At 46.1% G+C, this 27,174-nt stretch overlaps 2 protein-coding genes across 2 annotated transcripts; both read right to left on the reverse strand.

Annotated features, from left to right (window-relative positions):
- Positions 1-7,491: 7,491 nt before the first annotated feature.
- LOC120701132 (calphotin-like) lies at positions 7,492-9,276 on the reverse strand. The gene has a single exon (XM_039985283.1). It carries the CDS (start codon positions 9,274-9,276, stop codon positions 7,492-7,494), a length of 1,785 nt encoding a protein of 594 aa, XP_039841217.1.
- Positions 9,277-13,745: 4,469 nt separating this feature from the next.
- LOC120700061 (protein NETWORKED 1D-like) lies at positions 13,746-21,849 on the reverse strand. Its single transcript, XM_039984216.1, has 6 exons — positions 21,569-21,849; positions 19,778-20,003; positions 18,635-18,982; positions 17,231-18,552; positions 15,372-17,138; positions 13,746-15,187 (listed from the first exon to the last, which is right to left on the reverse strand). Exons 2-6 carry the CDS (start codon positions 19,875-19,877, stop codon positions 14,063-14,065), a joined length of 4,662 nt encoding a protein of 1,553 aa, XP_039840150.1. The 5' UTR covers positions 19,878-20,003; positions 21,569-21,849; the 3' UTR covers positions 13,746-14,062.
- Between the last annotated feature and the right edge of the window lie 5,325 nt (positions 21,850-27,174).

Raw genomic sequence — 27,174 nt, forward strand, 5'->3', positions numbered from 1 at the left:
ATTCCACCACGAATCCTTTCCTCCGTTTACCCAAAATTTTCACTGTCGCATCTCTGCATCTGCAATTTTTCTCTTGGCTAGAGATGGCGAAGAAGTTGAACCTGCAGGAAGCCAAGCACATAAAGAGGGCCGGAACGCTCCCCACCTTCGCTGCGGCTAGGGGCCACATGGCGGTCTGCAGGTTGCTGGCGGCCGGCCAGGGCTCAACGACAATTCCACCTCCGCAGACATGGTCAGAGAACCTGCTTCTAGTCGTTTAATTTGCCTCCAGAACCAGACACTGCGAGGCAGTCAGGCAGGCTGTTGCTGTCGAAGGGTGTCGAGGTGGCCCACATGGAAGATTGGAATCTGCGGGGCGAGCACGCGGTGTGCGTGAACTCAACGTGTGTGCTAGTAGTACTCCTAGAGCTCACTGGAGGAAGGAAAAGGCTCGGGTAGCTCCCCTCCTCCCTAACTATAGGTGAGGGAAGGCAAATCGAATCCATCCTGGCACTGCCAGGGCATGCACCGCCGATTCCGCCACAAAGTCCGCATTTTTGCATGGAAGCTAATCCACGGTGATCTAGCAACAAAGTCCAATAAACATAGGCGGCGGTTGGAACCAGTAGCCTCTCATGTGGGGATAGGAGTAGGACCACTACCCCAGGAAAATATGGGACCCGCCAGGCCGCGCCTGGCCATTTCGCCGCGTCCGCGCTGCGCGGCTCCGGGGACGGACGCTCACGGGTGTGGAGTGGGTGAGTAGGGGGGTAGATCAGATGCGGGCGTGCGGTGTGTCCTGTTTGGAACATTAGTCTAAGGCTAATTTTAAGAGGTAATGTTTAGTCTTGATGCATGCAGTTCCATCTGCAACTACACACCCCCTGCCAAAATCGACCGGCTTGCTAGCAGGAAGGATTTTTTTTCCTTGAAAATGCAGCACCAAGGATTTAAGGAAACGATATGATAGCAGCAGGCGGCGTGCCTGTGCTGCTCGCCTGACCTGACCTTGCTACGTCCCTTCCGGAATATTTTGCGCCGTTGCGACCAGAGATTAACAGAGAGAATTTTATAGGTACAGCTCACTCATGTTTAAGCATTTATAACATCAAGTGTTAAAATTGTAGGATGTTCATATTTTTTACAAAAAAAAGATAGAAAATGACGACACTAAGGGTCAGGTGGTATTATGGTGTTAGCTACATGCATCCACCAATCACTCTTCGCGTCCAATAACCAACGGGTAATCCAAGCTTCCATATATCTACCACCAGGCAATGTGCCAACCGCATCATTAACATGCAAAATATCAACACTGAGTCTGAATATGAGATGTTTTTCTAAAAAAATCTTATGATGGAAAAGTATTGCATCATTTAGCAATTTTAATTTGGCATTCTGTCAAAAGAAAACAAAAGCTAAAAAATTTTTAGCATAACGAATTTTCCACAGGAAGAAATAAGCAATGTTCCCACCGGCGGAGCGGCCAAGGAGCTCCGGCCTCCGCCTCCTCGCCGCGCCCCTACACTGGCGCCCGGCCTCCGCCTCCTCAACGTGCCCCTCGACCGGCGGGCGGCCGGATCCGCGCCCTCTCTCCCAAACCATTCTCTCTCTCTCTGCCGTGCCGCCCACACACTGCCTAATGGGCGCCGGCGAGTCGCACCGCTCCCACACCCGTGGATCTGCTCACCCTCCTCCGCCTTCGCGTGCGTGGCCGCAAGAGGGATCGCCTCGACTCCTCCGCGCGCGTGGACCCGAGCTTGCGCAGTCAGGCTGCTGCTGCCCAATCCAACGGTGTCGAGGTGGACCCGCTCGGCCCACATGGAAGGTTGGAATTTGTATTATGAAGGAAATAGAGCATCCATAGGTGATGCTAGGTAAGATATATAGTATCATGGAAATCACATTAATTACCTGACCTCATATGGGTTCCAATTTATTAGTCATCTGGGCACATAGACATGAATTGAGATAACTGAATTAATTAATGCAACTTAATTATCACTAGCAGATTTGCAAGTAGTTTTTCTCAATGGAATTTGGAAATTCCCTCCCTTCCTTAATGTGTCAAGGCGTGACGGTTCTGCAGCAACTCATCCGGTTTGATGGAGGTGTAGTTTCTTTAGATTACACAGTAGAACTCAGACACTCAAAAAGAACACATACTCACATCCCTATGAACACACGTACACAAACCCTACCCTTATGAGCATCTTCGAAGACTGAGCCGGTAAATTCTCAAAAATGACGAAGTCACCACATGCGCCTTACTGTTGACGGGAACGTCGCCTACCACTGAATGCACAACGCCGTTAAATCACAGAATATTCGCTCCCATGAGGAGTCGAACCCAGAACCTCAGGTGCTACCGAGACTCTTGTAACCACTAGGCTCCGTACTCCAGTGTGCGGATGACACCCTGATTCTCCTCAAGCAAGGTGCCCCTGAAGAAATTAGCCGACTTCTGCTTCGTTTCGTTAATGCACGTTTTAATTATGGAAGTAGTCCTGTTCATCACGTAAAAAAGGAAACGATACATGCCTACCCTAAATATATACATGCAACTAGTACTACTACTTACATAATAGCCATACGCACAACAGCACGAGCGAGTCCCTCCCCTGATCGATTGTCGAAGCCTGGAGCGCAGGCGCCGTGCGGCGACATGTCGCGTTGGTGGTCGTCGTCGATGTCGGTGGGGGAAGCGAACAAGAAGGAAGGCCTGTCCCGTCCGTTGCTGTGGGCATGGGCAGCGTTCCTGCCGCTGGGCTTCCTCGCCCTGGCCTTTGGTATCGCCTACGCCGTCTACCGAGCCGACGCCGTCCAGATAGACGGCAGCCCGTGGCGGCTGCTCGCCGCCGTGGCGTGGCTGCCCTACACGATGCTGGCCCACGTCGTGGTGTGCTACATGAGCCTGTCCCTGCGGCTTGCGCCGGCCGCCGCGCGCGAGGCTCTGATCCGCGCCGCCACCGCCGGCACCGGCCTTCTGATGATCCCAGGGTGGCCAGTCGTCGTCTACGGTCGCGCTCCGGCGTTCATTGCCTTCGGCTGCGCGCTCGCCGTTGCACTCGCCGGGCTCCTCGCCCTTTGGGTCCGGCTTGATCGCACATACCGTGCTGTGGATTATTACCTACCTAGCTAGCCAGTTTTAGCTTAATTATAGAATATTTTCGTTTTGTTAGTTGGTGTCGGAGTTCGTTCCTAGCATCCGCATGCACCAAACTAGTACTCTTTTTTATTTACATGTCATATTAGGTTTGTTCTAAATCAAATCTAGCAAACTTTGACCAAATTTATAGAAAATAATAATAATATTTACAATACTCAAGTTGTTTCATTGAATCCATCATGAAGTATATATTGATATTGCATATGTTAGATATTATTACAGTTGTTGCTATATTTTTTTATAGACTTGGTCAAAGTTAGTAAAATTTGACTTTGAGCAAACCTAATATGATTTGTAAATAAAAACGGAGAGAGAGTAGTAATTAAGTTAGCCCATACTATTTCTAATAGTTTCTTTAATTATATTATAATATGCACGTGCGGCACTTTTTTTTTTTGAGGGGTCAACGGAGGGGGAGAGGGCCCCCCACCTGATTCATTCATTTAATATTTAGCCCTTAATGACCAGATAGTAGCAGACATTACATTTATGGTTTGGGCTTACATTGCCAAAGAAAATAAAAAGCACCAATGGGCAGCAATATTTCTCTCGCCGCACGGCAGGCGGCAGCTCCACAGTCGAGCTTCGTTCTTGCACGCTTGCAGTGTCTGCCGCAGCGACATGCTTTCTTGACGGAAGGTGATCCCGTTCCTTCTCTTCCAGAGATGCCAACAACATAATAGGACGAAGGTGTCAAAGTGGCTGCTCGCAATGGAAGTTGGGCGGGGCAGTTGATGAATGTCACGAGCCTCGAAGTCATCTGGAATGTCAAATCCAAGGGATCTCCAAAAAGAAGCCGCAAAGGAACAGTGGAGAATCAGATGTGATGCCGTTTCAGGCTGTCCCCCACACAGCTCGCAGGTACTGTCCGTTAAGATCCTTCGCTTCAGTAGATTCTCCTTGCACTGAATCCGCCCGTGCACAAGCAGCCAAGCAAAAAATTGTACTCGTGGTGGTGCATAGCTACTCCAGAATTTACTGACTGTGGTTCCGACCGGGGCACTCATGGACTTGAGCAGGGCATAGAGATCTCTAGTGTGTAGCTTCCCATCGTGATCAGCAAACGGAGAGTTCCTCTTGTCAAACGTGGCCGTGAGAGTGACCTGGGATAGCAGCGCTTCCACCTGGGCCAGTTCACCAAGTGCCTCAGTAGTGACCCGTGGAGCAAGGTGGCGGCGCAGGCCGCCGATGACGATATCAGAGACAGACTGATCAGTGTGCTCGCAGTGGCTCTGGAGAAGATGGAACCGCTCAGATAGGCATTCCTCCCCCAGCCAGATATCATGCCAAAAAGATGTAGACTGGCCGTCCCCCACAACCACTGTCGTGATGGCCTGGTATGGAGGTAGTAAGCTTCGCATAGTGTCCCAGTGCGCACCTTGAATGTCCCCTTTCAGATTAGCCAAACTGGCATTGCGCCGTACCCAAGCAGCCCATGATGACTGTTCTCCTGCGTGAAGCTTGTGTAACAGTTTCAGAAGCAAGCATGTGTTCTGAATGGCAAGGTCCTTGATCCCTAGGCCCCCATCCTCACGGCGTTGGCGGACCTGATCCCAGGCAATCAGACAGTTGGAGCCGCGCGCATCGCTTTCGCCTGTCCAAAGAAAGCTGCGCCGCCGCTTATCAACTTTGGCGATCACTCCAGGGGGTAGCGACACTGCCATCATGATGTAGGATAGATGTCCATCCAGAACTGCATTAATCAGGATTGACCGACCCATTGGGTTGAGAAAGGAAGCCTGCCAGCCGGCTAGATATCTATCTGTTCTGCTGATGTAGGGATCAAACGCTGACAATTTGAGTTTATCACAGGTCAAGGGAAGTCCGAGGTACGTCTGCGGGAACCCCTCCCTGCGGCAACCCAAGACACTGATGCGTTGCGGTACAATCGCTTCATCCATATGCAAGGGAACAACTGTACTCTTGTGATAGTTAATGTGGAGCCCCGTAGCAGCCGAGAACTGATCAAGCACAAGTTTCAGGTGTTCCACATCCCCAAGCTCACCTCTGAGCAGTATAAGGGTGTCGTCAGTGTATTGCAAAATAGAGCATGAAGCTTGAGGATCCAAAGGGTTGCGTACTGTGTTGTTGTGCTTGATGAGCGCCTGGAGGACATCAGCTACAAGCAAGAATAAGTATGGCGACATGGGGTCGCCTTGGCGTAATCCTCTCTTGCAGGTGAGCCACGGACCAGGGCATCCGTTGACCAGAACAGCTGTGTGCGAGGTCTCCAGCAGCAACCGGACCCAGGAGCACCACTGCGGCTGAAATCCCCGTGATCCCATCACTTGCATGAGACAATCCCAATTCACAGTATCAAATGCTTTGGCAAAATCAAGTTTGAGAACCAGTGTTGGTACCTTCCTTTTGTTGCAAACCTGTAACATTTCTGCGGCATACACAAAATTTTCAGCAATTGTCCTCCCCTTCAAGAATCCTGTCTGATCCAGATCAATCATGGCACTGATCTCTCTCTGCAGCCGCGTAGTCAGCAGCTTGGCCGCGATCTTGACACTACAATTTTGAAGACATATCGGGCGAAAGGCATCCACTGTTACAGCCCCTGGCTTCTTCGGCAACAACACCATATAGGAACGGTTCACTCTGTCCAACTGCACACTGCCATCATAGAATGCATGTAAGAAAGCCATGACATCCTCCCTGACTGTTTCCCAAGCGGCCACATAAAAGCCCGGGCCAAAGCCATCCGGACCCGGGGCGCTGCAGCGGTTCATGGAGCGAACGGCATGCAGCGCCTCCTCTGCCGTGAAGCTTTCAGTTAACCGTGCACTCGCCTTCGTTCTCCCTGCATAGAGCTCACTGAGATCAAAGGAGAAGCAGCTTGAGCCTGGCTCCCCTAAAACATTCTTGTAGTAAGCAGTCAGAGCAGCAATTTTCCCCTCGTGTGCCGTGACTTGTAGCCCATCCACCTCAACGACCTTGATCTTGTTCCAGCGCATGCGTTGGGTAGCATGAGCATGGAAGAACTGGGTGTTTGAGTCACCCTCACGAAGTGCCCGATGCTTCCCACGTTGTTTCCAGTAGGCAGCACGTTCCTTGACAGCCTGCGCGAGGCAGGCCTGGCACTGGTTTCGAACTTCCACTTCCTGCAGCGACAAATCACGAGTCTCCTCCAAATAATCAAATAGCATTATGAGGAATTTGCAATTTGGGATGAGTGTAGGTGGCGCCCGTGTACGCCGAGCCCAAACCTTCGCTGCTGCGCGTGCCGTCTTGAGGCAACCAGATAGCCGGCCGGCGGCATCCGCATGAGGGGGAGCCGTATGCCAAGCAGGGAGCACCGATGGGAGAAAGGTGTGATTGTGCAGCCAGGAGTTTTTAAAACGGAAAATGCTTGTTTTTGGGACGGAGGTGGCAATGGTTAGCAGAAGAGGAGTGTGGTCGGAGGTTGGCCGAACTAAGGATGTGAGCGAGGAGTTTGGGAAGGAAGTGCATTGCTCAGAGTTGACAAACACGCGGTCTAGGCGGGCTAGGGTTGGGTTCTGGCGTTTGTTACTCCAAGTGTACAACCGATCGAGCAGAGGGAGCTCCACAACTCCTAGCTTTTCAAGGGTGTCATTAAACAGTGTGCACAGACGGTGGTTTACATTGCCAGAGTTCTTATCCGAGGCGCTGCGGATTAAGTTAAAATCACCGGCAAGGATCCACGGCCCATGGATTTGTGGCCGCAGCTCGTCGAGGTCTTCCAGGAAGACTTTGGAGTCACGATGATCGGAGGGGGCATAAACATTTGTGATTGTGAACTGGTGGTCAGTGACAGTGGAGGCAAGCGTGGTGGTAAGGGTGTGCCGCCTACTGATATAGCTAACAAGTGAAAAGGTACTAGAGTTCCAAGCAGTTAGGATCCCGCCGCGAGTACCAGCAGCGCTAACAAAATGAATCGTGTTTGCAAAGTGTGGTGGTAGGAAGTTGTGGGCTTGGAACTGACTGATGTGGCGAAGTTTAGTTTCTTGTAAACAAATTACGGATGGGTTAGCTGAAACGAGAGCATCCTTAACCACAGCACATTTTTCCGGGTCGCCCAACCCACGCACATTCCACGACACGATACAAAAGTTTTTAGATGAACTACTCATTAGTAACAACACAAACACCAATACTCACCAAGATCACTAGGGGATCAGGGGGAGCAACCAGCAAGTTCAACAAAAGCGTAGAACAGACCGCCCCACCACGGGGAGCAAAAACAAGTTCGACACAAAAACACCACAGCGAAACAAACTTAGAAAACCGAAAGCGACTCGTCTGCCAAGGAACCGGCGGCCACATTCCAGCAGACGGACAGAGCACAGGAGCGCCGGAAGATAGCTGGAGAACACTGATCATGCGGTCTGTTTATGCACCGCGGGCTTCTTCCCAATCCCTGCAGCAGCAACCATGCGGCGAAGGTCTGCAGGCGCAATGGGCAGCTTGGAGCGGGTGAGCAGACTCTTCTTGCCTACAACCTTCTTCAGTTGGGAGGAGCAGGGCAGCAGTGCATTTTGGAGCGCCTTGAGCTGTACTGCCTTATCAGTTGAGTCCACGAACAGACCTTTAGCTTTCTCAGCGAGGCGTGTGCTCTGACGCTGAGGCTTAGGAGCGCTGAGTTGCAGACCAACTCGTGGGCGCCGTCCACGCTTGGTGACCACTTTGCTGCGCACCGAGGACCTAGCCGATGAAGGAGGTGGCGCCACGGGGTCCTCATCATCGGTTGTAACAGCAGAGTGAGTCAACTCCACATTTGTCGGGTTAGCAGGGGTTTTCAGGGAGCGCTTGATAGCCGAGAGCAAGGCGGCGAGCTGGAGCATGTTAGCAGCTTGAGCGCGGAGCGTGTCCACGGCAGCCGCCAGCCCAGAGGGCAGCTCAAAGCTAGCTTCCTCGATGCTAGAGGAGGCAATCATGCCAAGCGGGTCGAGAGCGGCAATGCAGGTAGGAGCGTGTGCAGGGGCAGGGGGTGGTGACGCCATTGGAGCCGGGGGTGAGGCGGATCGTGGGGAAAAGGTGACAGCATGAACCGGCGCGCGCTGGGTGGGGGTGGGGATGGTGGGCGTTGCGCGGCGGTGGCGAGGCCGAGGCATCGGCGTGAGGACGCGGGCAATCGGCATCTTGCAGTCGCGGAGGCGGTGGCCGCAGCCGCGGCAGTTGCGGCACCGGACGGGATCCCGGCAGGCGCTCACAAGATGGTCCGATGCCAGGCAGCGGAAGCAGGCAGAGGGTTTGGTGATGGGGGGTGGGCGTCTGGCTGTTTTGGGCGGCGCTGCTGGAGTAAGGAGGGCTTGCTTGTATGAGGCAGCGGGTTGGTTCGGCGCAGTTAGTGCTGAACAGGCGGGTGGGCTGCTCTCGAACGCGCTTGGCGAGCTGTCGGCATGGTGCAGTCGCTTTTCCCGCTGGGGGGACAAGAAAATCCCTGGGCGTGAATTGGCAGCAGACGAACCACTGGCAGGCACACCTTGAGCCACGGGCCGCTGAACCGCTCTGTGTTTCGAAAGGGGGCCAGTTACTGCTCTGCTGCCTGGTTGTTGCGCCATGAATGCAGCTGTCCTGGGTGGCACCTCGCCGTCGTCCACAGCGCCGGCCGCGCGCACGGCGGCCGCCATAGTAGCATGGAGGTGAAGCATAGACGAACCCATACACAAAGTACCCCGGATGGCAAGAACATTCGCAATGTTTTGACACGAGACAGTGAACCGGAACACCCTAGAACGCACACGGACGACACACAGGCGACCCGGACTGACCGTGAGCATGTAGTTAAGCATGTTCGTAACAAAAGCAAGGTTGTAGCGGGGATCTTTCGTGGCTGGTGTGACCCAAAGCGAGGCGGAAGGGTTTGGGGCAATGGCACCTGGAACCGCAGTGGTGTAGAAATCGCGGAGAAGGCGATCCTGGAAGGAGCTCCCCGGCGGGCATGGCGTTGCAGTCCTCAGCGGCGCGCCGGCGGATCTCCGGGCTTCAAGACGAGGCCGGGCATGCGGCGCTAGTTGAGGGCTGGCGGCGGGGTGGTTGTCGGTGGGGTGGGCGGGAGTGGCACAGGGACGTGCGCCGGCGGCGGTGCGCCCGGGAGGTTCGGCCGCGTCGCCGCCGTCGCCCTCCGCGCGGTCGCCAGGAGCGAGCGACGCGGGTGCCATCTCCGGAATCCCCAAGTACAAAAGATCTTAGATGACTTTAAAAAGAGTTGATGGCCCGTGCGGCACTATTTAAAAATCAGTAGTCATTATATTAGACCACTCATTCACTTCATGACACGTTCGAGAGAGGGAAAAGAAAATACCACTTTTCTGATAGTGAATAATCGAATTATGTAGCAACTTTCTCATTCTCCATCATATCGCAATTTGCAAAACATTATAAAAGATTTTCTACCGCTCACGTCATAATCTATATTTATCATTCTATCTATAATATAAAAAATGAAATAATTAAAACCCTTTCTCATTAAGATTAGACCTATTGATTCTACCGAAAAACTAAAAAAAAATTCACCAAAGTCTTCTACATACCCACCCGGTGTACCCACCATTTTAACACACCATCACGCACGTATCCACCATTTTTTTTTCCGGCGTGCGGTGCTTGTTTCCTTTTTTTTGCTTGACTTTCATTGATACCTCGTTGCCTTCCTTGCAAAGCTAGGAAACATCGCACATATTTTATCTTTTGTTTGAAAATAATTTTCACGGTTAGGTATTCCTGCCACCCGGCGCCCCTGCCCACCGGCGTCCTGGCCGGCCTTCCCACCGGCGCCCCTATACATCGGCGGCGTTCAGGCCTCTCCACTGGTGCCCCTGCCAACCGGCATCGAGGCCGGGCTTCCCACCGGCGCCCCTGCCCACCGGCGTCCCGGCCGACCTTCCACCGGCGCCTGTTTTTGTTCTGGCCACAAGCGCCCGTCGATCTGGTGACCACTACGTCCCCCATTATTTGGTCACTGTTAAAAGTAACGTTCTTCCTTCATATTTGATTATCCCATCTTACTGCCTATGTCCCTATGGCCATAAGTTGATGCCCTGTCCCGGTAGTATTTCCGTTTCGTAGGCATTACGATCTAGCAATGGTAATTTTTATTTACCACTTCAATTGTGCCAATCTTTTTTACCATGCATACACTCTGGTATTCCAAAAGACCAAAACTAAAACACATATGCTGCGCACGAGTAATATGATGCATCACAAAGATGTCAATTACACATCGCTACGGACCAAATACTCGGGAATAATCAGTAGAGCACTACCCATCAGACCCGTCATAGAGAGGTGCATCTCGCAGTACTTGGAACTCCTGCACCTGCTTCTGCTACTCGGCCTGCCACTGCCCGACGATCATTATAATTGTGATGTGTGCTTATTCTAATAAATTATATGTGATTAGAAAGTTGACAGTCTAATGTTGTATGATTTTCTTGGAGTCTCATAAAACAGTTAGAACTAAGATACTGTTCTCATTGAACTTTTGATACATGCTGGTTAATAGGGAACCAAGTATTCTAGATGTCTTGTTAACAAAAATCCATGAGTTAAATATTTTTCGTAGCAAAAGATGGCTGTCGACTATTTGGAGATACCACAAACACATTGAATCATCGTAAGCGACAATCGCATGAGAAGCTTGTTACCCATGATGTGGGTGCAGGTATTTTTTTCATGTCTTCTTTTAAAATGTAATTATAAGCTTTTGTGCTTCATGGTTATGATGAATAAACAAATGATCTACAGGTGATAACACTGACCAAAGGGAAGCTAAGCGGCAAAGGGCAAGAGAAAAGTACACGAGCATGCTAGCTGATAAAAAAGAAGAGTTGAATGCAAAGAGCCGAGAAAGTTCCTAGCGGAAAAAGGCTGAGAGAGAAAATTTAAACCAGAAGAATGCCCATGAGAAAATGCTTTTTAGTGTATTCTAATTTGCTTATGAATTTTACAAAAGTTGTTCATCGTTTTACAAAATGTTGCTTGACTCTCTTGAGTTTAATTAAGCGAACATTAATGTTGATATGTAGAAATAATTGGATGATGTGATTAGAGGATAATGGCAAATAATTGTGTTAGGGTAGGTGAATGTTTAATACATGATCACGGATGGTGACAAATATAATGGCTCTATGATTAAACGGTTGCCATGTAAAACCATCAAAGATATCGATACTCTCCGTCTATAAAGTTTCCATCACTTGCATCAGAGGCTCAATAAAAATATTTATATCGATTCCAGGATGCTTAGGACTCTATATAAGGATGGATAGCAAAAGATACTTTCTCTTCTGGCATAACCATCGTCAATATCACTGGCCACCACGTGATATGGGTGCTAGTCTTTTCACCAAGCGGATTCATTCTATCCGTACTCAATGCAAACCGAACATTACTCAGGTCCTTTCCAATTTCCAGATAATAGTTCTCATCAAACTTCTTCCATTGGCAATTAATTCAGATTGATTGATTAGTGCACGGCTGTTTTGGGAATTCGAATTCACGGTTGTGGCGTGTGCCCGCAAACTAGTGGACTGGCTTACGATAATACTTGAACATGGTTTGTATACGCTTGCTTGCATGTGTACGTGATAATTTTCGTTTTTTTTTTCAGGCTTGTGCATGTCGTGTTACAAGAATACAAGCTTACAACGAGAACATGCATAGATTTGCCATCAAGCTTTTTTTTAAGAATAAGTTACTATAATGGTTACATAAATTTACCATATGAGAATTCAAATAGCTTGAGATGATAAATCAGCATCATGATGTTCCGGGGAACCAATTACGATAATGTCAGGACCAGTTTACCGTATCATTATTATGATAATTCAAATGTCTAGAGTGGATACATAGAGTGGCGAGTTACTACAATTTGGTGTTCGTAATGTTTACCACAAGCTGTTCTGTGGAAAGTAAATAGGATAATTTACCATAAAATTGCTATGACAATTCAAATGGCTTAATGTGATAATTAGGATCATAGGTTACCATAATTTGATGTTAAACTGTTCCGAGAAACCAGTTACTATACTGATGAGACCTTACCATGAAATAGTTACCATATTTTGATTGACTTGAGACTATAATCAGGATGTGCTAGTTCTCCTTGTGAGAATAATATTCTCCTTGTGAGAATAATACTACCGTCTCAAGGCAAGTATAGTTCGGATGTGCTAGTTCTACATGTATTTTTCTTTGGCGGGTATGCTCACAGCGCTCTTTAGTTCAGGCATTCTCGTAACAGGTAAGCACGTGTACATACACTAAATAATGTTCATGTATTCTCGTAAGCTATCCAGCTCACTTGCTTGCATGCACCTTCCGAGCCCACGTGAAGTTGATTTACGGAAATCACGCCAACGTGAATTAACAGACACATTAAACCACCGATGCTATAATGAGGGTCGTCGGCTGTGCTGGATTCCTTATTCCAGCTCAGCCCATGTTTTAAATGGACGCAGACCATAGTGGCTACAAAATAACTTATTTTGTGGCTGGCTACGGAGTACTCTCTCTCTCTCTCTCTCTCTCTCTATATATATATATATATATATATATATATATATATATATATATATATATATATATACACACACACATCAAAGTAAATCCGGAATAGAGAATATCTTTATTTAGACTGTTGGAGAGGATAGCTAGTTTTCCACCAAAATCAAGAAGCTATTCGAGATGTTCTTGATTTGGTGATAAGAGCATCTTCAATAGCTTCTTGATTACTCGATGTGGAACAACTGAATCCTTTCTTATCAGCTGCTACCAGCTTTTCTTATTCATATTACTACTAGGGTTCAAGTTGAATTAGATGTGAAATTTGACATTATTACTTATCCATCATCCTTAAAGTTAGAGGTGAATACAATTAAATTTGATGTGTGTTTGCAGCGGTGAGGGCGCGGAGCTCTGGTGGACCGTGATGTGGAACAGATAATAAGGGATAGGGACCTGGTGGACCGTGAAGTAGCGAAGATGACCGCTAGAAAAAGTACCTGCTGGTGGTTGGCCGTGCTGCAGCATCCCCGCCAGGGGCGGAGCCAGGATGGTAATTTTTTCATTGTTAGGGGGCCAACCGTACAAATTTATATAAAAATTTAATCAAAATTTAAATTTGTAGTGTAAATTTGGAGATCATAGGGGGCCAGGCCCCTGCCCGCCCCCCTGTCTCCGCCCCTGATCCCCGCCCTCCATGTTCGCTTCCCTTCCCCAACGGCGGCGCGCCGGCGACCAACACGAGCTCCAGTCGTCGGTATCCGGCTAGCTAGCCAGCTGCTCCTGCCTTCGATTCGATCTTGATCGTGGCCGGCCGGGCTCCCAGGTACTACTACATTATATAGTTGTAGGTCGCGTTATTTATGTACGCATATTATTTATTAGAAAAGGATTGGGTCTCTCATATATATGGTATTATTCACTTTTCCCTTTCACATTACCAAGAAACAAGTACTTACGTACTCCATAAATACATGCTCTCTTCTTTCTTTCTTTCTTTCCATATACCCCTTTTCTGCTCTTACTACCTAAAAAGCTAGACTATATTGCAAAATCCACCGAATTCCAAAATGCAGTACTCTGCTCTATCCTTAAAACGTAGCTATATTGGCTTTGGGAAGAATAATGATGAAACAGAGAGCAACGACACTAAAGATTACCATTAGAATTTTACAAGAACACTGAAAAAAATTACTGGCGACGAAGAACAGAGCTTGCCGTTTTCATGGCTGGCTGCTACCATTTACATCTTAGACCTTACTTGAGATTAAAAGAAAAAGGAACATGCAACAGGCTAGGATCAGTCCACTTGATTATTTACCTAGGACGTCACGAAATTTAAGAACGAACCAAAATTACTGCATCATCTGAAGATTAACCACTGGTAGTTTTAATAGCAGCTTCTGACCGAGCCTCTATGCTCTGAACGAGAAGCTTGAAGAGTTAGTCGTCGATCGCCTTGGCCCTCATGCAGCAGGACGGCCCGCGGGTCTTCTGCTTGGGCCGCCGGCTGTCGCGGCGCCGCCCGTAGAGGTACTCCACCAGCTGCACGCGCGACCGCCGCTGCACCTGCACGGTGGCTGCCGCCTTGGCCGCGCGCCGCGCAGCTCGCTCCTCCTCGTGCCGCAGCAGCGCGTGCTGGAACCGCTGCAGCTCCAGCTCCAGCCGCCCGGCCTTCTCCGACATCTTGCGCACGCGCTCCAGGATCTTGCGCTGGCTCCGGCTCCGCAGGTCCACGTCATCGCCCGCGGCCGCCGACGTGAACTCCTCGGCTTTCTTCAGGAGCTTCCCGTTCGCGTCGATCAGCTCCGCGATGGCGTCCTCGGCATCGGCCATCTGCGCCTTCACGCCCTCCAGCTCGGCATCCGACGACGCCTCCACTCCGGCGCGCAGCTCCTGGACGATGGTCCGGAGGTCCCGGAGACGCTGCGCCTCCGAGGACAGCCGGTCGATCACCTTCTTCTTCCACTCCCGGTGCGGCTCCATCGTGGTCGTGGCCACCGTGGTGACAACCGGCCGTGGGAGGACCTCCTGCTTGTCGACGCTGAGGTCCTTCACAGTCACCACCGGCTCAGATGACCGCTTCTTGCCTTTGTTGTCGTTCTCAGCCGCCTCGCTCTGAGGCGGTCGCAGGTCCATGTCGTGCCTGCGGCTGCCACTGCTCACCCGGTCCACGCTCCACAGCGCCAGCATCTTGTCGTCAGACTGCGCTGTCACCGAGTTCTTCTTCCTGTGGCGGCCGTGCAAGGCAGTGGCTCGGCGGCTGGGAGTCTGGACGAGGTCGAGCTGGATGTCCTTCATCATGCGCTCGTAGTTCACGTCGCTGGCGTCGCTGTCCAGGATCTCCTTGAGCTTCAGCATCTCGATCTGCTTCCTTGCATCCTGGAGGCTGCTGTTGAAGTCGAGCCTCTCTTGCTCCAGAACAACACCAGTATCCGACACCACCTTCTGGAGAGCTTTGATGGTTCCATGGAGTTTCTGCAGCTCCATGTCCTTCACCAACTTCATCGAGTTTTCTTCACTTGGCCTCACAACAATCTTTGACAGTTGAGGTGACAATGGATTCTCCTGGCAAAAACAATAAGCTGAATGAGTCGCATGAGTAAGAAAAATAAAAATTTAATGGGGATTCCTGAATGATTCAAATGGGTACGATACCAATTTTATATTTCTCAAGTATTATATACTAGATCTTCAACATGAACAGAGGTGGGGAAAGTGGAAACAGAAAAAGGATCAAATATATGCATACCTCCTTGAGCATGTTTGGTGGCAGGCAATCCTTGGCCAGCGACAAGGTTTGTTTCTCCAAGGCATCAACTTCAGTTTGCAATGCTCCGAGCAGTGTGAAGTCACCATTCAGATCAACCTTCAGCCTTCTGTTCTCAATCTCAATAGCATTTAGTTTATCCTTCAGCTCATCCACGTAAGAGTTCCTCCGAGTGATCTCCTCCTTCAACACCTCCTTCTGCACCATGTCACTGATCTCGAAACTCTCACATGTCACGATGAGCTCAAGGACCTTCTCCTTGAAGAGAGATGCATTGGCAGTGGCCAATTGCATGTTGGCCAGAAGTTTAGTGATCTCGGCATCGCAAGATTTCACATCAATCACAGGCTGTTCTTTATTCCTAAGCACTTGCAGTTCATTTTTCAACTTCTGGAGCTCCTCCCTTAGCATTTCATTCGATTTCTCGAGGCTAGCATTGTCAACTTCTTTCCGCTGTTCCATGTTCTGGCCATTCTCTTGGCTTTTCCTGCCAGATTTCAATAGCTTGGTATCTCTCCTCATCGCACGCCTTCTGGATCCAGTTGAAATTTCTGCACCAGAGCCGTCACAGATACTCAGAGTTCTACTGAGTTCCTTCTCAAGATAGTTGTTCTCAAGTTGTAGGTCTCCAAGCTTCTTGTTCATCAGCTTGATTTCCTGATAAAGCTCATTTCCTGCTGCATGTAGAGACCCAAAATCCTCATGCAAACACTGCAATTGTGATGTCCTCTCATCATAAAGGCTTCTGAAAATGACACCAAGGATATCTGTCCTGACCACTTCGCTGACAAGAGAGCTGAAATCATCTTCAAATGACTTTTCTTTCTCCCTAGAGCCATGAACTTTGCTAGACAGTGAGGTGTTCTCTTCTATCAGCTTGATAATCTCTGCTTGCAATGATTGCCGTGATTCTTGCAGTTCTGTGAGCTGTCGAACCAAGAACTTTGCCTCGGATTTCAGCTCATCCACTTTGCGGTTACGAGCCTCCATCTCCTTCCGTAGCTCGCAGCTGATCTTTAGGAGGTCATGCCTTTCACTCTGCAGCTTCACCAGCTCCTCACTCTTTGCTTGCCACTCTTGCTTCAGAATACTCCTTTCCGACCTCAGGTCAGCCACCTCTCGCCCAAAGTGCTCCAGAAGTGTGACAACAAGAGACTTCTCAAGGATCTGGTTCTGCTTCACATCCTGAGCATCAGAAATAGTATTCAGCAGGCACTTGATCTCATGCAGGAGCAGCTGCACAACTACGTCAATCTTCATTAGATCCAATGATCCATACTTCTCATCCAGATGCAGTACTTCCATCACAGAACCAATCCCTTCTGTCAGCTGCTGGTTGTTTTGTGACAAGAAATCAAGTTTCTCCTCTTGAACCTTGCATACCTCTTGTTGCTGCCGCAATTGTGCCAAGAAATCAGAGTTCGCTTCAGCCATGTCACCTAAGCACCTCTGCAAGATAAAAATCTCAGTCTGAGCTTCCACAATCTTTTGCTCCTCCTCTTGAAGTTGGTTGTCCTTATGCTGAACTTCTTTGAGCAGTAGACCTATCTGCTTCTGTATAGCACTGAATTGAGTTATGCCTGAGCTGGTGGCTTCGTTGTGCTTTTCTTTTTCTAGCCTCAGCAGCTCATGTAGTTTGATCACTTCATTGAGGGCCCTGTTTCTGTCCTGCTCCAGATCCAAGTATCGCCCTTCTAACTCTGCATATTGGGTTTCCAAACTGAGTAGAGCACTATTGATGCTATCCACCTGACCATATTAAAGTATCCATGTATCAATTTACATAGTCCTTAAACTATGATGAAAATAACCAGAAAGCAAAGAGATTTCAAGCATCATACCTCACGCATAAGAGTTCTCTTTTCAGATCGAAGTACAGAGTTCTGGTTGCGGAATGTATGCGTAGATTCCTCAGAATCTTTCAGCTTTCTTCTAAGGATCTCAAGCTCGGTATTATTGTCAGATAACAAATTCTCCAAGAATACATTCTTCTCTGATAGATTCTCCATGGTATGAGAAATACCCTCAATCCGTGCAACGAACATGGCTCTCTCAGACTGGTGGCCATTAACCTTGGAATTAAGGTGTTTGCATGATTCTTCCAATGCAGCCTTCTTCTCCCGCAATCCTTCAATTTCAGTAGTTGCAGCTGAAAGGGATTTCTCCAAATGAGCATTTTTCTCCAACGTCCTCTCCAGCAGCAGCAGATTCTCAACATACAAGGATTTTACACCCTCGTGATTTTTTATGGTCTCTTTCAGCTCAACATTTCCATCCCTCACCTCTTGTGCAAGTGATTGGAGTGATTCTACATTGAAATTCACCACTTGGATTTGCTCCTTGATCGAAAAGTGCTTCCTATCCAAGTCACCCTTGTTATCTTTGAGGTGGGAAAGCTCATGCTGAAGCACCCTTTTCTCCTCCACATGCCGAGACACCTCTTCCTCAAGGCGCCGCTGTGCATTCTTCAAAGAAATTATTTCATCCTGCAGACGAATTATCACAGAGGTAGAGGAGTGATTTTGATCATCCAATTTCCGGTTCTCTTCTCTAATAGCTTCCAATTCCTTCTGCAGCAAAACTTTGGTTGCTTCAATGTTCTCAATCTTACTTGATTCACCATGCTTTTCAAGAGACAAAAGTCTTAGCTTCTCCTGTGCTTGTGCCAATTGTTTCTCCAAAGATAGCCTGGCCATTTCTGCTTGCATGCTCTTGAGTTGCTCCTCTTGTATAGAGATACTAAGTTTCTCTAACTCAATGTGCTTCTCGTTTAGCTCATCATGCTTCTCTTTTGAGGCAAGCTTCAGACTATCTAGCTCCAGATGCAAATTCTGGTTAGCTTTCTCAAGGAGAAGGAACCTTTCCTCTGCAGTGCTCAAATTCTGTAGTCCATTTTCCATCTCCTCTTTAAGCCTCTTGAACTCCTCTTGGGTATGCAATATTTCAGACTTGAGGCTCTGTAGTCGATCACTGGATTGCTGGCATTGTGAAAATGCAGCTTCCTTCTCTGCTTCTTGATCTGCAAGGACCGCCTTGAGAGAAAGAACTTCAGATTCAGCCTTATTGCTTTTTTCTAATACTGATGAAATCTTCTTCTTGAGGTCTTGATTTTCCTGTGACAAGCTTGAGATCTCTTTCTGCAGCTTCTCATGATCTTGGTCATCTGCAATACTAATGCATTAGTTTGATCTGGCAATTACTAGGATATTTGTGCTTGTTGAGGAATTAAATTGCGTAGGGAGTACCTTTAGCACGCTTTTTTGAATCACCAGCCTTGATGAATGAAAGGAAAAATGGAGTCATGTCACGATTATCTGTTTCAGATTCAGTAGATGCAGTTTCTGTTGGCAGGTCATCATCAAAGTCCAACTGAAACTCATCAGGAAATGCTTCTGCCATTTTCTTATGGGCCTGTCGGAGTTCTCCAGCCGCATGATCATATCTTTCAGCTAAAGCTCGATAAGCACGGTATAACTCCTCAAGCAGAGACATCAGTTCTGGGCGCCTTTTATAATACATTTCTGCTCTTCTTGCAAATGAGTCAGCATCCTCATCGATAATCTTGATCATCACTTTGATTTTGCTGTCCATATCTGTGTGACCACACATTAATAAACACTAGTTTCAGTACAGGTTTCAAGTAAATGTTCAGAAGGAGAAATAGAGCACCAAGAATACCCAACAACACTAGACAGCCAACAACATCTACTACGAAAGCTAGCTCTCTTAATACCCAATTAGATTTCAATTTCTTCGCCCAAACTTAGTGGTTCAGTTATAGAATAGCTAAAATGAAGAGGAATGCCCACAAGTTTATATTCCAGAGGTGAAGTTATTTATGTGTCCTAAGTCCTAACAAAATCTGCTAGCCTTTCCACAAAAAAGCATAATGTAAGAGACTAACACTAGATCAGAATCAAGACTTCCAACTACTTATATATTTTATCACTAAGTACTTCTGTTCATGCAGCTAATTGCTTTAAAATACACGAGACAGTACTAAGATAATTGTACGATAGCCTGTTTCTACCTTGATTGAATCATACAATGCCACATAACATTGTATGGCAAGAGATGTTGATTGAAGCTTAATTGCTTTAAAATACACAAGACAGTACTAAGATAATTGTGTGATAGCCTGTTTCTACCTTGATTGAATCGTACAATGCCCCATAACGTTGTATGGGCAAGAGATGCTGATTGAGCCAACAGATGGTGAAAGGTAACATGGAAATTGTTTCCTTATTCTGTGACACAATGATTCTATAGCAAACTAGTAGCAATTCCTAGTGCTGATGTTTTAAGTGCATAACTATTCTTGCCAATGGATGGGATAGCCGTAATTGTCAGACTGAAAATGAAATCGCCACAGTGAAAATAAATTATACCTGTGAGATTTTCTTGGAGCCATTTTGAGTTCTTTGGGGATATGTGACTATCCCACCACCATGAGTACTTGCGCATTGGATTGGATGGCGACATCGCCATCGAAGCCAGCTAAGCGAACAGAACAGCACTACCTGGCCTAAGTAAACTTCTATAACTCCGAGCCCCTGAAGTAGATCCCAGCAACTAGGATCCAACCTGCTCAAAAATCTACTACCAACTGACTACCTGCAGAACATCAGAAACTTCCAAAATTAATACTTTAGTCAAAAGAACCTTAGTAGTCAGGGAACTTAGCGGTAGAACTGAAAATGAAATGTAGAGGCAATTATGGTTCAGGTTGCTGGGAGGCCAATAAAATTTACAGATCAAAGTTGCAACAGATAGCAAGAATGAACCTATCCTATTTATTCATACGACATCTCAACCTGGTCCAAGGGGCACTGATAGAATCAGGCCACGGTCAAATATTCAGATTAGCTACACGTTCATGCAATAAATTACTTCCAAAACTGAGTGCCCCAGCCTGGAACGCCTTGAAAACTAGAAATAATATTTTTCCAAAGATTCTGGTTTGACCGTTTGAGGGGGATTCAGTGTTCAGTGACCCAATCGAAAAGTACCAACAACTACTGAGCACCCCCCACCCACCCAAATGTGCTCAAGAGTTCTTCAAGATCAGAAAGTGTGCCAAGATTTTGCCACCCAAACGCCCAAATTCAGTGGAAAACGACACCGAAAAAATTAAAACAAAACTGAGAAAAATACTTTCGCAAGATGAATCCTCGAGAAATGCTCGAATCTCAGCCTACGACACCCAAGCAAACAAATAAAAATCACTGCAGAATGTAAGCTGCTACCTCCACTGTTGCGAATGGAGCATCAAACCAATGGTTAAAAAAATGGTAAAGAAAAGAAAAGGGGAAAGGAGAGCGGTGAAAAGAAACGCCCCAACTAACGCAATAAAGATAAACGCTCATGAGCCCATGACCCAACCACCCCAGGCCTGAAATCGCCAAAAGAAGAACACGGCAAGAAATCCACACCTGCAACAGCAAGAGCTGGGAATCACACCGCTCGTGAACTGGATGCTGCTGGAGACAGGCTCGAATGACACGGAAAGAAAAATCCTTGGGAGAAACGAGTTCTGAATCCTACCCAGGAAGCGGCGACATTTGCGGCTTCTAGAGAGGAGGATATATGAGTATGAACAGAACAGAACGGGACAGTGGAAGGAAGGGAGAAATCACGGCATTTCCTAGCCCGGGTTTGCGAGGACCAAATCTCTGCGGCGAAATGGGGTCCAGAAATTACCAAAAAAGCATGACGAACCCGTCGCGCTTCCTTCCCTAAAAAAGCAGAACAGAAAGCAAAATCTTTGGCGTCAGAGAACGGCGACAAGAGAAGCGCTCCCCATTTCCCTGAAGAACAGTGGGCAGACCCGAATCCATGGCCGCAGTTTTTTGCAGGAAAAACCAAAGAGAAAGGCCAACACCGTTTAAATACTACAATTGCCACCAAAAGAGATTGTTTTGGCAGAGATTGATACGCAGCGCTGGCAAATGGCCACGAGGAACACGAGAAGCAAACGGTCAGGGCTAACAATAGCGGAACGCGGACACGACCAACGGGAAAATGGCATCTTTCCATGCCCAGGATACACGAAATCGCCAGACGCGCGCGCAGAAACGGAAGGAATTGCCAACATTGTTCCAGCCCGGATGGGGATTCTCGCGATACAGCCTGACATTGCCTAAATTACGCGAGGAAAATCGGAGAAGAAAGATACTTACCATGGGGGGAAGAGGAGGGGAGGATCTTGGTGAGCTGCAGCAGCCCCAAGGCAGAGATCCAGGAGCTGCTCCTCATCCCAAACTAGCCCTAGGCCGCCATCATCATTCTCACCACCACACCATCACGAACAGAGTACGAGAGAGGGAGAGGGAGGGAGGGGCTCTCAGTACTCCTGGGCTGAGAGGGAGAGAGAGAGAGAGAGAGAGAGAGAGAGGGAGCAGCTGCAAGCCTGCAATCATGGAATGCAGGAGCAGCAGTGTGGGGGAAAGGTGGGAGTGATGGGGGTATTAATTGTTTATTTATTACATTTATTATAGCAAAAGTAAAGGACAAAGATTAAGGCAGTGCAATTTTTTAGGCCGGGGGGGGAGTACTTTGTTCTGCAAGAACAGCACTAGTGTGTGAATCACAGTGGGGTTAGTATTTGGCACAGGATTTCACTTTGTCACTTTCACTTTTTTACTGTTCTGGATGGGATATGTGCAGGTTGGAGGTTTTCTTTTTCTCTTTTTTTTTTGCTTGAACGACTGGTCAATGTGATGTGTGTGTGGGCCTGGACTGAAAAATTACTCCGCCACTGTGAATATTTTTTTACCGTTGCGGTTTATATGGAGACGAGCGTGTAGTGTGTTGCGATTGTTAACGTTGGGATTTGCTCTTTGACTGCTTCCGTTATTCCTTCGGAGAAGATAAGCCGGAAAAGGTCAAAAAGAAACGGTAAAGCAGCTTGACTTGGAATTACTGTTTTGTAATTATTACAACGTTAAGGTATTATCAGATACTATTTTGGCTCATCTCCTTTGACCTATTCGAGTCCACCATGCTCTACTTTATCAAAAGGATTACTTTTTCTATCAAACAGTAGCATAGGAAAAATACCAGTTTATTAGCAACCAAAAACTAAAATTGCTATTTATAGGGCTAAGTGCCTCAAGAGTAGTAAAAACCTTATGGTCACATTCCACAGTTGTAGTCTCGCGTTGCTTGCAGTCATGACTTGAAAGTGCAAACATAATAGTGTACATCTACACTGGCATTGGCATGTCCAGGAGTCATGACTAGAATACAGATCCCATGTATGCACACAAGAAGCAGCAGTAATTTACAGCCTGTAGTCAGTCACTGTGGGAGAAAGGATTGTGCACCAAACCACCAACTCTAATGATTGTTTTAAGCAAATAAAGCATTATTTGTTGTGTTAAGCATGTGCACTAGTGGAGTCAGGATGATAGCTAGGAACCAGGAAGATGCACGGTAGAAAAGCATGTGTGCCCACTGATGAATAGTTTAAGGATACAAGCACACACACCAGTTTCATTGCAGATTTCCAGTACATGGTTCGTGCTGTCTTTTGTCTTCTTTTCTGCTCGCTTGGAACCACAGTTGATGGTTGCTGTCTGCCTTTACATTATCCTTTTTCTTTTCCATCAAAAAGGCAGCCTCTCTAGGCTTCAAAAACATTGCATCTTATATATTCTATAATCCCTAGGACAGACTCCAACCACACTGCTAAGAGCAAGTATTATAACAGGCTCTCTCGAATATCCCTACTCCCAAGGACGTGACAGTTTTTCATGCAATGGATAACTGCCCAGGGCACAACTTTTTTTTAGTACAATAATCATTTACGAATAGGAAGTAGCATTAGCTATCCATGATATAATCTAGGACACCAGTTTTCACATTTTCATACATTGTATAGTGGAAGGACAAACTTTAGTTTCAGAGGCCAGCAAAGGAGTTACAACCTTAATTACTTGTGCTGAATATAAGTTGATAGGTATTACTCTCTCTTGTCAGTTTTGGTTGATGCTAGATCCCTATCTGAGAAATGTCAACCAAAATACTCTTCTATATTAATACAAGAATGGCAAAACTCTTGCCGGTTCCTTTTCAAAAAAAAATGACAACCAAAATTGACCGGAGGGAGTATAGTAGCAAAAACATGCTAGGGCGAGGTCGCAAAAAGTAGAAGAAAATAAGAAAAAGACATTTTTTCAGTTTAAACCGAGGCATAAATATACTGTATTTCCACTAACACACATTTGACTACTGATCTCCAAAAATTGTCCGGCTATGGCCCCGTTTAGTTTCCAAAATTTTTCCTACAGTACCAATCACATCGAATCTTTCGACACATGCATGAGGCATTAATATAGTTGAAAAAAAAACTAATTACACAGTTTAACTGATTAGTACAAGATGAATCTTTTAAGTCTAATTAATTCATGATTGGATATTATTTATCAAATAATAACGAAAAAAAACTAATTACACAGTTTAACTGATTAGTACAAGATGAATCTTTTAAGTCTAATTAATTCATGATTGGATATTATTTATCAAATAATAACGAAATGTGATACATTAATTTTTCGCAAACTTTTCCCGAACTAAAAATGCCCTAAGTTTTTATTGATAAGACAGCTGAGTTGACAGGACCATTATGATGCCTCCAGTCTCATCATCTCATATATATGCACATGTCATGCATGGAGTCGAGGTTCAACACTCAGAGACATGATAAGAGACACTGTTCACAGATTCTAGTGTGTTTAAAATACTGTTCGAATGGTACACATGGTAGGCTAGTGGATTATTATGAGGAACAAGTTTTCTAATAACACTCTCCTCTCAAAAAAAAAGTTTATAATAATTGGTTTTCGTTTGATACCTTTTGTAAAAGCTAAAGAGAAAAAGGATACTCTTTGCTAAAAACTGATCGTGCGGATCATGGTACTTTATTTAAGCCTATGCAATCCCAAAAGTGTGAAGAAAATTCTAGTATATTAGTGCAAATTAGATGTGATATGATGAGTGCAAGTAACTGTGGTAAAATAAAGTTCTATATCATGCAAGGGTGTGCATGGTAATTGGTAAGTCTCAAGGGAAAATTATCGTGGTACGCTGTTATATTAGTGCGATTTTCATATGTTGCTCAGGGTCAGGGATAATAATGCTACTAGTTTTCAATTATCTGATTTAAAACCACGAAGTAATTAAATTATTACTTGCTGGGAAAGCCTACCATATCACTTTTAACTTGGGACAAAAAGTGAGGTCAAGCTCAAGATTGCTTGGAATGGGGACTGTCGGCTTGACCTTGTTGTTGCCGAGAGCTAGCTAATAGCTAGCTAGCGTTCTTCGGTGCACTATCAAAATCCAAACACTTACCTCTTTCGGAAGCAACTTCATAGGCTTATGGCACGCAGTAAGGGTTTGTTTGGTTATAGGGACTAAACTTTAGACCATATCAAATCAAAGAAAATCTTAGTATTTAGAAGTATTAAATAAATATTAATTATAAAACTAACTGCAGAACTCCGGGGCTAAACTGCAACACGAATCTAATGAGGTATATTGATCTATAATTAGTGGATGGTTACTGTAGCATTATTATAGCAAATTATGGATGAATTTAGCTCATTAGATTCATCTCACGAATTAGCACTCATCTGTCAAAAAAGTTTTATAAACAAATTTTATTTGATACTCTTAAATGATAAAATTCCTTTTGATATGACAGGGACTAAAAAGAAATCCCTAGAAACAAACAAGCCCTAAGTAGCCTTGTTTGTTCACTTCCATTTGAAAATCTGTATGCAACTTCATAGGCTTATGGCACCCAGTAAGTAGCCTTGTTTGTTCACAGATCATAATCTCTACTCCCTCCATCCCGCTTTATCTGTCCCTAGAAAAGCGTGCCTGTGAGAGGAATTTTTTTCCCCAGCCACTCTTAAATCGGGAGAGAGGGAGTATGTAATTGAGACCATGTCATGTTTGGCTCAGTCTTGCGGAGGTGCTCATAGGAGTTAGTGTGTGTGCATTTGTAAGCGTCTGCATCTATACTGTGTCGAAAAAAAGACCATATCATGTTTATATTAGTCTCTGTCCAAATAAATTGTAACATGCATGTCTCTATTTTTTTTTTTGGCGAGGAGTAATATGTCCTATCTCTGTGACTAGCTATTTATACCTTGATCCTCTACATACCCCTCCATGATTTTGGTCCGAATATATCGTAATATTTTTTTACAGTGTTCTGTGAAATTTATATGTTCTAGTTAACACAAAGTGCTGGAAAATTATCTCATGTGGTGATCAAATGTATTATTTAATTAATTGCAAGCATTAGTGGGGGAATAGTAGCATGTGCAAGGCTTGCAAGTACAACGGAGAAGATGAGTCAGAGTGCAGCCCCACACTGATATTAATGGATACACATACACTGAAGAGGACCCCCTTGCCTCCAGCTATCATTGATGCATAGCTACGGTTGTTCAGGGGATCCATGGCACCCCCATCTGTCATCCATCCCCATGCTTTAATGAGGCACCGAACTTTTACTTCTCTAAACCCATCTCCAAAAGATTAGCCGAATCAATTTCTAAAGATAAATTTAGCTATTACTAAAAAACATCTCCAACAGGCTTTGTAAATGACTCTGCAAATTTAGCAGCTCTCCATCCTTATCATTCGCTCTCTACTTTTGGATAGCCTGCCTCACTAGCAATCCAGCCTCTCAGTTTTATATAGTCTGTTGGAGTACTCTAGTATTTTTGTCAAATCTATTTTAGAGAGTAGCTAAATCAATAAATTTGGCTAGTCTTTTTGGCTAATCTCTTGAAGATGCTTACAAATCGATTTATACAAAAATCAGATCAGGCACAATGGAAAAACACGAGTTCACTATGTATATAGCCATTCAAATTAGCTCAATTTACCTAGTATATATGGATCTATTTGAATCTCCACAAATATTATTTTAAAGAATATCTACATAGCATGATCTGTTTCTTTTTCATACACGATCTCTTCTACTATCCACTTTTATGCATCTAATGACATCTTCAAATGAAAATGTGTTGCATATATAGTTGTAGATGTTACTATTGCTATCTTCATCCAGGTCATATAAGGAATTTGTGATATTTTAAGTGTGATCCGCGGGACATATAAATGGCATGTAAATACAGTTATCGCCGATAGGTTCTCGAGGCCCGAGTTTTTAAACATATCAGTTCTTCAACTGTTGAAAGGGTTTTGTTAGAGCAAGTATTATAAATGGGTGCAAGCTCGCTAAATTCTATGTGAAGGAGAGAGAAGAAAGCCGGCGTTTGGCTTACCGCCGGCTGAGGCGGGCACTCCAAACTCTGCTCGTGAGCCTGGATAAGCTCAGTCGCTCGCATGCAGCCTTCCGCAAGCGCACAAGCGGGGCGGGGGAGGGGGGGTTGTATGGCCCTGCAGGCAGCCGACCAACAGGCTGTGTTATTAGCCATGCCCTTAGCCATCGGACATCAGCTATATATCCGGTGGCTGGCATCATGCCCTATTTTCAATCATACAAATTTAATAACCAATTTTGCAAGTCTCTTAAAATTAATTTTTAGTGAAAACTCAAATTCATAGTGGATTGACCGCCAAACCTCGTACAACAAGCTTCCCAGCTGAGTGTACTGTAGCAGCACCGTCCAAATTAAACAGGCTTAAATGCACTAACCATCATCTTAATACTTAATCAAGTTACTGTGCACTTAAAACGGTGTAACCTGACAGGCTGTCGGGTAAAATCCCGATTAAACTACTGTACTCCATGATCACAATT

This window comes from Panicum virgatum, chromosome 3K (genome assembly GCF_016808335.1).
Source record: "Panicum virgatum strain AP13 chromosome 3K, P.virgatum_v5, whole genome shotgun sequence".
Lineage (NCBI taxonomy): Eukaryota > Viridiplantae > Streptophyta > Magnoliopsida > Poales > Poaceae > Panicum > Panicum virgatum.